The 13535-nt window shown below is 52.3% G+C and overlaps 1 protein-coding gene across 1 annotated transcript in view; it reads left to right on the top strand.

Moving 5' to 3' along the window:
- The window catches only part of ANGPT4 (angiopoietin 4), a 52274-nt gene extending 38739 nt beyond the window's left edge, over window positions 1-13535 (top strand). Inside the window, exons 8-9 of the mRNA XM_006048971.4 lie at window positions 4095-4225; window positions 5171-13535. Coding sequence (XP_006049033.1) covers window positions 4095-4225; window positions 5171-5331 — 292 coding nt within the window. The 3' untranslated portion in view covers window positions 5332-13535. The remainder of the gene's footprint in view (window positions 1-4094; window positions 4226-5170) is intronic.

Raw genomic sequence — 13535 nt, 5'->3', positions numbered from 1 at the left:
ATTTCCTTCCAAAGAATCGCTCATGACTCTCTGGCTCCTTGCACTATATGCATAGTTCCCTCTCTGATGGCCTCTCAGGGATGTGCCCCCAACCCCTCTCTCTGTGAAATGTTCCTGGTTCATCCAGTTGGCTGCTTCTGACATCCCTCTTTATGGGACTCAACCCAATCTGATAATGCGCTTTCGTAAAGTGTAAGGTCTAGAGCTAAATGAAACATCCCCAGGTCTGGGCTAGGCTGGCTGAGCTGAATGCCCCCTGACTCCTTGAGCTGACCAGTGAGTAGCCACAACACCTGGCTGACCTCTCTTTAAGCCACTGACCACCAAAGCCAAGGCTTAAATCCTGGCTTTATCCTTATCTCCCTGAGGGACCCTGAGCAAGTTGCTCCCTCCACTGTCTCATCTGTGAAATGGGTGCCCAAAGTGTACCCACCTCAAAGTGCTGTGAAGCTTGAATGAGATACTACACATAGAGCATTAACACTGGCACTTAGTAAATATCCAACAAATAATATTATACTATTATATTACAATTACTGTTCCCAAGCCATCCTTTCACACACTTGGCTGGCCTGTTTTGTGCGAGTTCACTGCTGTTCCCATCCCCAGTGCCTGGGACATAGTAAGTGCATAACAGGAAGTGGGGGTGCCTCCCTTTCCTACACATGTAACAGTTAAACTTCATTTCATCTCCATGACCCAGTCCTGGGGCAGCAGCTTCTGTGGCCCCAAGTCCATGATCTGCCATTTTTCTTAGGGAAGAAATATCAGGAAAGTATTATATCTCATTGTGCTAAAGAACATGGCCCTAGAGCCAGATTGCCCAGGGTATGAACCCTGACTCTTTGACTTGTTGGATTCATGACCTTAAACAAATTACTTACCTCTCTGTGCTCCAGTAAAACACACTATCTATGTCATAGCTGAGATAACCTGTGGGAAAAAGCCTAGCATATGGTTAGTGTTAAGTAAATGTTAGAGATATATAAACAATATATCCAAAGACAGAAATACAATATCTCTACATCTATGCATATCTGTTATTTATGTCCATTTATACAAATATATGCATTTATGTAAAATTTGGAACCACATGCTGTGCTCTCCTATGTGAATTTGATGTGCTGCCTCTGACTTTTTATCTGAGACCTGGAGAAGCTCCCTGCCCATTACTCTCAGGTCTCAAAGGGCCCACAAAATAATAATAACAATATGTTGAACATTTGCCCTGTGCTAAGTGTGGGCTGGCCTTGGTCATTTGGAGAAGAATCAGACCTGCGCTCTACCCCTCAAAGTTGTTCGCAGTCCAGTGTGTCATGTGTATCTTGGGGTGAGTGTGTCTTCCCACACCCCCAGGAGTACAGGAGTTGCCTAAGGGGACAGCACAGGAGCACAGAGACACTAGTGCTATCAAGGAGGGCTCCCTGGAGGAGGTGATGCCTATGAAGAGTAGGCATTCTCCAGACAAAGAGAGGATAGAGAGGACACCCCAGGCAGAGACAGAAGAGTTGCCATCTAGCTGGCCACGGAAACCCTAAACTTAAGCAATGCTCTTTCAAAGGCTGCTGGGATCCTAAAGAATAAGCCCTGCTCATTCAGGAACAGCTTGGAAGATCCTGGAAAACACAGAGGGGCCTGGAAACTGCCAGAGAAGGGCTAGGGGAAAGTAACAGAAACAGACGCTGGTCCCTGGGCCCCCACTGTCCAGAGTCAGCTGCCTGACAAGATGAGGAGGATCCTCTCAGGGAGGCCCAGAGGCAGGGAAGCCTGGCAGTCAGCAGCTGGGGCATGGGCAGGAGGGGCACCCTTATATGTCAGATACAATGATGGGGACCCTCTGGAGCCCAGCTGGGGTGTATGCAGAAGCCTGCAGAGAAGTAGCCATGGAGCGGGGTGAGGTAGGCACAGACAAGGCACAGCACACACTGACAGCAGGCACAGGCCTCCCCGAGGTGCCAGCCACCCAGACCCGGCACAAGCACAAGATACACTCAGAGGCACACAGGGACACGCACAGACACACATGTTCATATGGAGGGGCTCACCACACCCCTGGGGTATATCGTGGCCCTTCAGAGCACAGAGACTCATACAAGTGCCATAGCTACCCACACAAGCCCAAGCACCCAACCGGGCACGTGTGCAAACATGCCTCAGAGAAGCCCTTGCAGATAAACACATGCACAATCCCAGCCACAAAGACAGATTGCAGAGCACACACCAGACCCACCATAGATAATGCCACACAAACTCAAAACACACGCACACATACACACGCAGGCACAAAGACGCATATCCAGATGCTCACGACCTCAGACACACAGACTCACACCCTTTCTGTATCTCACTTGGGGACGTTCAAGGACTCGTGTGTTTGTTTGGGTTCCCCAGGCCTTGGCCATGAATATGTTCAAAGTGTGTCTGAAAAATGGGTCAAGTGGGGTTTCCTGGCCTATGACTTGAGGGTCCCCTAGAGATTGCAGATCCCCCTTCTGGCTCCCAGAGGAGCAGGGAAGGGAGGCTGAGGACTTGGGCCCAGTTAAGGGGCTGATGCTGCTGAATGACCTCAGATCATTTGGCTTTGTCCAACACTGATTTCATGCGGCCCCAGACTAAACATGACCCCCAACCTCAGCCTGAGCCCCAAGCCTGGCCTTGAAGTGACATGTCTGAGCCCTTAAGGGGAGCCATCAACAGCCACAAGAAGCTGGGACCATATGAGCAGGTGGGCCGGCCAGCCTATTCCCACCCCAGGGAGGCCCTGGCTAGGTGGGCCTCTTGGAAGGGGGTTTGCAACACCAGTCATGCAAGCCCAGGGTGATGTATTTAAGGGCATAGTTGAGGCTTCATGGCTGTCTGCCCTGAGATGGCCCTGCCCTCTCTGCAGGCAGAGTCCATGGGTGGGAGGTACCGGGACTGAGCCAGGCCACATGCCCAGGCACCACCTTCCCTCTAGATCCCTCTGGGGGCATCTCGCAGGCCCTGCTCTGGGGAACCAGAGCTCCCCTGAACTGCCCTGGCTGTACCTGGTGTCCACTTGCCTCCACCCGGAAGACCTTGATTGCTCCCAGAGTGGCTCCCGCCGCAGCTGTCGGTGGAGCCCCTCCCCCACTACAAGCCCCCAGCACTGTCTTCAGCCAGGCTCAGTGGAAGCCTGTGCCAGCCGCGCGCCCCGGGCTGGGAACACACGGGCAGGACAGGACGGATAACAACAAGCCCTGAACGTGCTGGGCACTTAGCACGCGCCAGCACTGCTCCACACTCGTCACATGCTGAGGTCACCCCCTCACACTGACGGTTAATATGCTATCATTACCATTTTTAAAAAATGAAGAAACTGAAGCTGAGAGGTGAAGCAATCTGCCCAAGGGCACGCAGCTGGCGAGCAGCAGAGCTGGGATTTGAATCCAGGCATTTTGTCCCCAAAGCTCATGGTTGCAATCACCACACAGGCCTCAAGGTGTCTGCCAGGGTCTTGTAGCCTGATAAATAGAAACCCTCCCCACCTGGCTGCAAGGGTAGAAGTCACACGTATTGGGGTGCCTTGGGGCCCGATCCATGTGGGCTGATGTGGTCAAGGAAGTCTTCCTGGAAGTGGGGGCGGGGGGATGAGTATGAGGAGGTGTGACGGGGCTGGGGTTGCAGGATGGTCAGCTGGGGAGGGAAGGCACACAGCTCTCACACTCGGGGCAGGCTCCTTTGGCTCTCAGGAGCTCTGTTTCCTCTTCTGTAAAACAGGAGTTTTAGGGTATGCTGAAGATTAAGCAAGAATGAGTTAACTCATGTAAAGTGCTTTAAACAATGCCTGGCACATAGTCCATGTTCAAAAAGTGTTAGCCATAGCCATTATTATTATTATTATCATGATCACTCTCACAACTGTCCAAGACTCAGGTCCAGCTAAGAGGGGCCTGGCACACATGGGGACTCTGTCCCTGGAGGCAGCAGGCAGGGAGGGCAATCCAAGAGGGAAGATGGCCCAGCATCCAGGATGGGGCTCCCTTCCCAGGACAACCAGAGGGGAGCCCCTTCCTCAACCAGCCCCAACCTGACTCTGTGCCTCTCTCCCATTACCACCTCCGGGTGGCCTCCAGGCTTTCTCTGAGTGGGTACAGCGGCTCAGCAGGGCGCCAGAGCAGCCTGGTCCTCCAGGGCACCAACTTCAGCACGCGCGACGCAGACAATGACAACTGCCTCTGCAAGTGCGCCCAGATGCTGTCTGGAGGTGGGTGCAAGATGAGGTGGACCCACGCCTCTGCACAGGCTCACCTGGCTGAACACCCTCATCGCCTCCCCACTTGGGTCTTTGTGCAGCCAGGTGCCATCAAGAAGTGGGTACAGGTCAGGGTCTCACTCACTTGCGGGCTGGCCTGGCTGTACCTCATCCAAACTTCCCTACTTCCACTGAGTCCTTAAGGTCCCCTCCAGGGTCTCACTGCCCCCTAAAGCTGGCACCTCCAGTTCTCCCCTGAGACCTCAGAGCAGCACTGATGCTGGGGACCAGGGTGCACCCTAGGGGGGTAAAATGCCTAATCTGCTCCAACCCCAGATCTGAGACTCCCACGCAACCCTCCTCCAGGCCAAGCAGGATCAGGAGGAGGGAGACCTGGGTTGGGGGCAGAGGGGCAGCTGCCCACCAACTCTGACTCAGGCAGTGTTTTCTGCAGAGAGCGACGTCAGAGAGTGGGAGATGGGATGTGAGAGACAGAATGAGAGGGACAGAGATCGGAGGGGACCTCAGGAGACACAGAGACAGGGACAGACGGAAATGAGAGAAACACCAGGATGAACAGACAGAGAGGTGGACACAGAGCTGCATGGGGACAGGGGCAGGTACAGAGGGAAAGGTGGAGAGAGAATCACAGATCATGTTTCATCCATGAAAGACAGATGGAAACAGGGTGAGAGGCAGAGAGACCCAGAAAGGCAGGGTCATAGGGAGCAAAGAGACAGACATCAGAGAGACAGACCCAAGCTCCCAGCCTCTGGAGGCCCCAGGCTGAGGAGAGGGTCTGGGAATCTCCCACCCATTCCCACCCAACCCCATCCTCAGCAAGCTGGCTTCTCTCAGGGGCCAGCAGCCCTGATTCACCTTTGGGGTAGGGGGCTGCCCTCACCCTACTGACTGCATCCCCACTTCCCTAAAGCCTCTTTCTCTCGCCTCCACCAGGGTGGTGGTTTGACGCCTGTGGCCTCTCAAACCTCAATGGCATCTACTACCCGGCCCGTCACCACGTGCGCAAGCTCAACGGCATCCGCTGGCACTACTTCCAGGGCCCCAGCTACTCGCTGCGCGCCACTCGCATGATGGTGCGCCCCTCGGGCATCTAAGGGGCAGCCACGCCTGGAGGCTGGTCCCAAGGGAGGACATGGCCATGGTATCCCCTGGACAAGCCGGACTCGAACACAGGACACAATGCCAGGACCCTGTCCCGGACAGCCTGGGGGTCCCCTGAGCCAGCCCTCCTTGCCCCAGGAGTCCAGAAGAGTCGCCTCTGGCCCTTTTCCCCTCAAGTTGTGAAATGGTGGATGTTTGGGGGTTCCTGCCTCTTCAGTGTCCCTTTTTCCTCTTCCCTCTTGTCTCCTTCAGGGACCTCCTGCCCACCTGAGGGTTGCAGTATCCTGAACAAGCGGAGAGCAGATTTAACTGGGCTCTGCAAAGGAATATGCAGCTAGTGGTGGAATTTCAGGCAAGTGGGAAGGTATTTACAGGAGGAAACCATGCAGGTGGAGGCCCAGATTCTGTCCCCGGGTTGTTGGGAAGGCCATCTCTTATTCCAAGCTTTCTCACATCCTTGAACTTTCTGTTCAAGACTGAAGGAGCTGTGTCCCCCTATAATGGGAATCGCCATTTGCACCCACACTGTCCATCACTCCTAGGCCCCAGCATCTAAAGCTCAGACATGGCTTCTCAGGGGCTCCAGGAGATCCAAGAGGTACTCCTTTACCCCTAGAATGTTCTAGAATATGTTCCAGAGAGAATAAAGGTGCCTGTGGTCTAATGAGGGAGGAAACACCAGGTTAAACCAATGTAGACACATTGTCAGAGCCATCACTGTGGTCATGAAAGGGCTAGAGTGGGCCACTTTCCCCAAATTTACTTATTTGAAAATGGGACCTGATTATCTCAGAGCATCTCCTGGGGCTGTGGATGCCTTTGGAGAAAATTGGTTCTCCCGAGTCATGAGTTAAACCCCAGGCCCCATGCCCATCCCCAGCTGTTTTCACCATTTTCAGCGATGAGGGCCACCATGACATTTTCAGACAGCCTCTAAAAACAACTGGAAGGAGGCTTTGGGTTGAAACAGACATGCTGTCACTGAAGAAGAGTCTAGAACTAAGTCTTTGGTCTTAGAACTAAGCGCTCCAAGGCTTCTCTGACCCTAGGAAGCCAGTTTTCTGGCTGGGGCTGCCGTCCACCCTTCTTGTGTCCCCAACTCAGGCCAGCTCTCAAGTTTAGGGACTCTTGGGGACTGCCCACTCTGTCTTGAGCAGGAAACCAATCGCTAGGTCCAGATCCTTCCTGCCTCCAAACCAGAACTCCTAGTCTCCTCTCTCATCCAAGAGCGATGCTGCAGTTATCCATGGAGACTGGGCTTTGCTGAGTCTGGGCAACCAGGGGCTCCTCATGAGCTTCTTTCAGAGGAGAGGAGCTGAGAGGGGCCATGGCCACTCTGCCACCCACTCCCATTACTGTGTCACTGGCCTGAATCCTGATGAGGCCACTGAAGCCCTGTCGTCCTCAGCCGACACCTGGGCCCAGCCAGGACCGATCTGCCCTCCCGCCCGGACACCCCTCTTTCTTCAGAAGGTTTTCTCCTGCATAAGGCTGTGGGGTGGAAACAGAGCACCTTGGTTTTGCCTGGCTCTGCCCCACCTCCTGAGTCCCACCTCTGCCAATCCCCTGAGTCAGTCCAGCACAAATTAGTGCTGATCTTCTGGGAAACCAAAGGGTGTGGTTGCTAAAGGTGGCATTTCAGGCAGGAGGGAAAAGTACCTAGGGGCAGGTTGCTGCCCAGAAGGCTGACACCACCTTATCCAGCATTTGCTAGGCGAGCCTTCATTTAGCATCTACTGTATGCAGCGTGGTGCCGTGGGCAGGACTTTGGAGTCAGACAGACCTGCTGCGGCTCTTGAGCTTGAAACCAGTGGTCCTGCATCTCAAGGTCTATCGTCTGGTCTGTGAGATGGAGATGGTGATTCTCCCTCCTCACTGTGCTGGGGCAGGAGGAAATGAGACTGTCTTTCAGCCTCTTAGCAGAGCCCAGCAGGAAGCAGGTGCCTAATAAATGTTAGTTCCCAAAGAAGTGAATGGGGTGGAGAAATCAGCCCTAGTAGTACATACCATCCCTTCTCCTGGACCTAGGGAAGTTAAGTGCTTTATCTTTGTAGCTACAGCATTTTTTTTTTTTTCACTGCAAGTGTATAGGCACTGCTGGGAGCCCCAGGAACAGAGCTCCTCTGGGTGGGGCGAAGGCTCCAATCTCTACCTGCATTCCAGTTGTCTAAAAACACCAAGAACCCAATTGGGGTAACCCTCACATATCTCTTCTTTAAAATGTCCATCCTTCCTTTTTAAATTTCCTTCCTTCTCTGTGCCAGGATTCTCAAGTGCAAGGGACAGAAAACTTATCCTGAGGAGTGGACTGACTCACATACAGGGAGTCTAGAGATAGATTCAGGTGTGGTTAGATCTGGGTGCTCAAATGATGTCACTCCTCACCTCTCAGGCCTGCCATCCATCATGCTGACCTCATTCTCCATCAGGTTCTCTCCTGACGATGGCTCCAGCAACCGCAGGCTCGTGTTCTGCCTGCTTAACATCCCTCAGCCAGAAAGCTCCCCTGTCCCAGTGATTCCAACAAGAGCAGGATTCTTTCCAGCCAGGACTCGTCCTATGTCCATCCTTGCATTTACCACTGTGATTCTGATTGACTGGACCTGGGTCATATGATCATGCCTAGAACCAGGGACTGAGGTCAGTCCCCTCCAAGGCATTGGATTGGCCTTGGAGAAAATGAGGAGCCGCTTCAGGAAGCAGGGATGCTGGGCAGTTGAGAACAGGGGTTCACTTTTTCTCCTTCCCTCTTGCAGATTCCTGGCTCTCATCTCTATCCCTGCCCCTTCTCCTAGCCTCCATGCCCCCACAGCCTGTCCCTCGGGCTCTAGCTAATCCCGGTTTGCCCCAGACTATCAAGGACACTGCTGTGTCCTGCCCAGAGGTGTCACATCCTAATTCACAGTCCCGGCTCTGCCCCTGGAGCAGCACCCCTGGCCCTCTCTGAGCCTTTACAGTTCCCATCTGTGCTATAAGGACAGAGCACCTGCGGATGCCTAAAAGACAGCAACACTGACTCACCACAGCTGTAGACATGAACAGATAAAGGACTTTGAGCGCACAGGGCCCTGGGGCCTAGCTGGCATGTCCTTGGCCTTGGCTGGGTCTCCTGAAGCCACTGCTTGCAGAAACTGCAAGGATACCTACATCTGCAGGTGCCTACCTAGAAGCCTTGTCACCTCTCTCTGCATCAGACCAGCACTCTCCCCATCTTAGCAATGAAGAAATTAGAGCTCAGAGAGGGGAAAGAGTTTCATCCAAGTAGCTGAGCCAACACCACCTCCAGTGCACTTGCATCTTTTTGTTGCCTCCCTCGTCGAGAGCTCTCTGGAGGCATCTTGGCATCAACCACAAAAAGGCTGGATTGGTGTCCTCTCCACCTATATCAAGGGCTGAATGAACCTTCTGGAAAGTTTTCCAAGACTACTCTGTATTTCCCACTGGTGTCTGGTAAATCCCAGTGGAGCCAGGCAGGGAGAACACATTATTCCTGAGATCTCTGCATGTTTCCAGCAAAGGCAGTTTCCACACTGGGGAAGAGTTCACTGTGCACAGCCCAGAAACAGCAACCATGGGTGGGGTACGAGGTGGCCCTTTGCAGGGGGCAGGGGAGCAGCCAGCATCAGGATGGTTTGTCTCAGTAGAAAAGGGTATTTGTCTCCTTTTTCCGGACTGTCCCCCCTCCACAGTGTCCATGTGGGCCTTCACCTCTCTCATGAAAGATGCTTTGGAAAGCTAACAGTGTTGCCTTGGCAACAGCAGCATCAGCATCTTTTGATGGAGCAGCCCTTCAGAGAATGGAGCCTGATTCAGGCCACAACCAGCATAAATGTGTTACTTCTTGTGTTAGATTAATGTGTAACGTATCCTATGAGCTGCTGTTGGATGTGTCCAGAGAGCAGGGAAGTCCAATGGCCTTTAGCATCCCATACTTTCCTACCCTCCCCTGTAAGACCTCTCTGAGCCTCACTTTCCTCATCTGTACAATTGGGAGACTGTGATCTAGTCACAGGGAAGTCGTGCAGATTCAGGGCAGTGGTGAATGTCCAGGCTTGGCACGTTCACTCGGGAATTTATTCATTCATGCACATATCCATGCATTCATATAGCGGGTATGTACTGAGGACCTGCCTGGGCCAGAGCCTGCCTCAGTGACGGGGAGGGAGCAGCAAACAAGACAGACAGAAAGACAGACAGCCACAGTCCAGACATCATGGTGCTTAAGAGACTAAAGGGAAAGACTCACCAAAATCAAAATTTTTTAAATTTAAATTAACTGATTCGTTAATATATTATAAGTGAAGAAAATAAATAGGAGCTATAGGTAAAAGATTTCAGATGGTCCAACTGGGCAGGATAATCAGGGAAAGACTCTGAAGAAAGTCACTTAAGTCAAGGACCAAAAGTGAGAAACAGGCTGTCAGGTGAGGAGCTGTGGGAAGAGCTCTCCCACTGGAGGGAACAGCACGTGCCAAGGCCCTGGGGTGGTCATGAGGAACAGTCAAGAAGTTAGTGCGGAGGAGGAGTGATGCCACTGAGTCAGTACTGCCACTTCCCAGTGAGCTGGGGAGAGGGGGGAGAAGGTGCCCCCAGCACCTTTATCAGAGATCAACTCCTTGCCCAGTGCCCACCAAAAGCTGGATTCAGCAGCACTCTGAATGGACCTGCGGAGCTGAGACAAATCCCTGCCCCTCTCTGGACCTCAGTTTCCTGATCTGTAAAATGCAGGAGAGGGATCACCTCTATCTGAAAGTCTTTCAGATCCTGGGTCAAGGGCCCTGGAGGGCCCTGTGTCCACTTCCCTGAGCCACCAAGGGAATCAAAAGGAGGCAGAGAAAATAAAAGGCTTGCCCTTGGGCTAAACGGGAGTTAGGGGGTCAGCCAGGGGGGGCTTGTGTGGGAATGAGGGGCTTTAACCACGTGCCTCCTTGTTAGTTCTACACACGTCGTTTCTGAATGTTAGCAGGTTCTATTGTTGCCCCCAATTTACAAATGTGGAAATTGAGGCTCAGAGAAGTAAAGTTCCTTGCCTGAGGTCAAACAGTGAGTTCTGGTTCAGGCTAAGCGGCTGTAGCAGAAAGACTCTAAAACTCAGTGAGTTAAATGTTTCTCTTTTGTGTGAGTCTGGAGTTGAGTAGTCTGTGTCTAGTGGGCGGCTCTGCCATCCTCGACCATAGCTGCCTTCTCTGGGACCAGGGCAGCTGTACTCAAAGGTGACACTTCCCAGCTGGCAGGAAGGGAGGCAGGACATCCAGCACCGCTTCCTCTCCAGCACCTGCCCTCTCACCCCAGCCTCATGTTTTGCCTGGAAGATCCCAGCAGCCTCCTCATGGGGCCCCATCTCCAGGTGTGCTCCCTCCTGGCCTATAGTCATGGCACTTCCCCTGTCTAGAACCTTCAGTGGCTCCCGAGTACCCTGAGCTCAGCCTGTAAACAGGACTTTATCACTCAGCTCAACCCTTCCCCAGCTCCACCCCTGCTCGAGGGATTCTTAACACTGGAGTTCAGAGGCTTCCGGTAGAAAGCATTCCTCCTGAAGAAAGGGTCCCAGATGGCCACCAGGTATCCTGGAAGAATTGTCCATTTCCACTTGACCTTTATGTCCCTATTGCATGGAAGGCAGGGCCCAACATGCAGCAGCTACTCTTTCTAAGTAACACAGTTCATTGGTTCAGCCCTCTGATATCTGCAGAGAGCTGGGTCCCCATCCCACCTCTGCCCCTTTCAAGCATCACGCTGGAGCCTCCAAAATCCCCATGAAGTCGTAGTAAATTGTGGACCCCTATAACTGGGCCTGTACATAGTAAGTTCTCTGTGATGCTGTCTCCAATTATTTCTCTATACCAGGCACACCATGGAGAATTTCCCTTAGAATATCTGGGGAAGCCCTGTAATGACCATGGAAGATAGGTACAATTATCATCTTCCCATTTTACAGATGGGGGAACTGAGGCCCAGAGAAGCCAAGACACACAGTGAGGAGACAGTTTTGGACCCCAGTGACCTGCTCCAGAGCGTGTTCACCCTATGACCAAGGTTAAAGGAAAATAAATATATACATAAGCAATTGCTGAGTTCAAGCTGGCCAGCGCTTGAAACACACAGGAAGACAAAGGCCCACTGTCTCCGCTGGATCCCCCTGGGGCAGGGATGTGAGCTTCCTTCCTGCTTCTGACTTCCTGACTCCCCTGCCCTGGCTTCGGAACACATGACCACAGCCCCGCCACCCCCAGCTCTTCTGCGAGTAGGACTTAGCTTTTCTCCTTGTCAATTTCCTTGGCCTTCTCCCCATCCCCTCGCCCCCCTCCCCGACTTCCCCCTGCCCAGCACATCCTGAGCAAGGGGGGAGGCAGAGACAGGTCACACTTGCCAATTCTAAGCTGGAGAGCAGGGGAGGGCCATGGGAGGCTGGGAAGCCCCCTGGCTGGCTGAGGCCTTCCTCTCAGTCTGGGAGAGGTGTCAGGACCACGGTCACCCAGGCCTGGCTGGTCACAAGTCACAGGGGACTGGACCCCTTCCCTCGCTGGGCCTCACTCTCCTCATCCATAGCATGAGAGTGAGCAGCCCAGCCCTGCTAGATGCACGGAATTGTTGTGAGACTCAAGTAAGATCGTTCCTTCCCTCAACAAATGTCTACTGAAATACCAGCTGTGTGCCAACAACTAGGCAATGCCAACACAGCCATGAACAAGACAGACACACCTGCTCTAAAGTGCCTACAGTCTAGGGTGGGTGGGAGGAGACAGAAACACAATAACAAAACAGCAAAAACAGCCCAGTGACTGTGACAGGTGAACTACACGGTGCTCTTGGAGCAAGCCTGGCAACCCAGGGAAGGCATCCTTGAAGGACAGGAGGTTAGGTGAAAGACAAGAAAGAGGGTTCCCGGCAGAGGGAACAGCATGTGCAAAGGCCCAGGGGCTGGTTCAGGGGAAAGCTTCAGAATATTCAGGGAGGGAAGGAAGAGGCTGGAACTCTGACAGAGGCAGAGATAGGTAGAGCCATGGGTGCCAGACAGAGAAGACAGGAAGATGCAGTCTAAATCAAAGGAAGCCAGGGCTGTCAGGGAGCCCAGAGCCTCCAGCCTCTCCCATCCTTCAGTATGAGCAGGGAACCTTGACCAAGTTACTTCCCCACTCAGAGCTTGGGTTTTCACTCCCCGTGAAAGAGGGATCACAGTACCTATTTCACCAAGACTTTTGAAGATGAGAGAAAATCTATCTACTATACATAAAAGGGCTTCCCAGGTGGCACTATTGGTAAAGAACCTGCATGCCAACGCAGGAGACATAAGAGACATGGGTTCAATCCCTGGGTCGGGAAGATCCCCTGGAGGTGGGCATGGTAACCCACTCCAGTATTCTTGCCTGGAGAATCCGATGGACAGAGGAGCTTGGAGGGCTACAGTCCATGGGGTGGCAAAGAGTCAGACACGAGTGAAGTGACTTAGCACACACATACATCGAAGTCCTGTCCCAGTGCAAATGACTTCTTCACAGAGGATGACCACTTTTATTCTCAGCGCAGCTCATGGCATCTCTGGGTTTCCCCCTGTTTCTTGAACATCTGTCATTGTTAACACTTGGTAGCAGACAAGTGGGAATGAACCCCAAATGTTTTAGGGAAATGTTTGCATGTAGAAGAGCTAATCCATGCATTTGTTCTTTTTCCTGTCATTTGAGAAAGGACCCCAGGGTTCCACAGGAACCTAGTTTGAGAACAATAACCCAACAGACTGGCAGAACCACAGAGGAGGATCTAACAAAGCTGACATCTGTGTAACAGGTTTTGATGACTGTAATAAAAGCCAAAGAGCATAACATGTATTAGCCCGTAACTGAAAACACCAAAAGGAAATCGGATACCATGGAAGGGAGCTGGGAAGGGGGACTAGGGCGGCTTTCAGAGGGCCAGGAATGTTTGTTTCTTGACCTGGGTGAGGATTACACGCATATGTTCAGTTTCACCGGGAATTTGTCAAGCTGTACCTCTACTTGTGCATTTTTCTCTATGTATGTTTCTCTGTAGTTATGTTGGAGAGGGAAATTATACATGTACAAATATATTGTAAGTACAAAGAAAGTTGTTTAGAGAGGAATTTGGCAATAGCTAACAAAATTGTGTATGCATTTTACCCTTTGACACAGTAATCCTCATTTCTAGGAATCTAAATATACACAAACTATGCACAAAGTTA

This window comes from Bubalus bubalis, chromosome 14 (assembly GCF_019923935.1).
Source record: "Bubalus bubalis isolate 160015118507 breed Murrah chromosome 14, NDDB_SH_1, whole genome shotgun sequence".
Lineage (NCBI taxonomy): Eukaryota > Metazoa > Chordata > Mammalia > Artiodactyla > Bovidae > Bubalus > Bubalus bubalis.
This window is presented reverse-complemented; position numbering and strand designations above follow the sequence as displayed.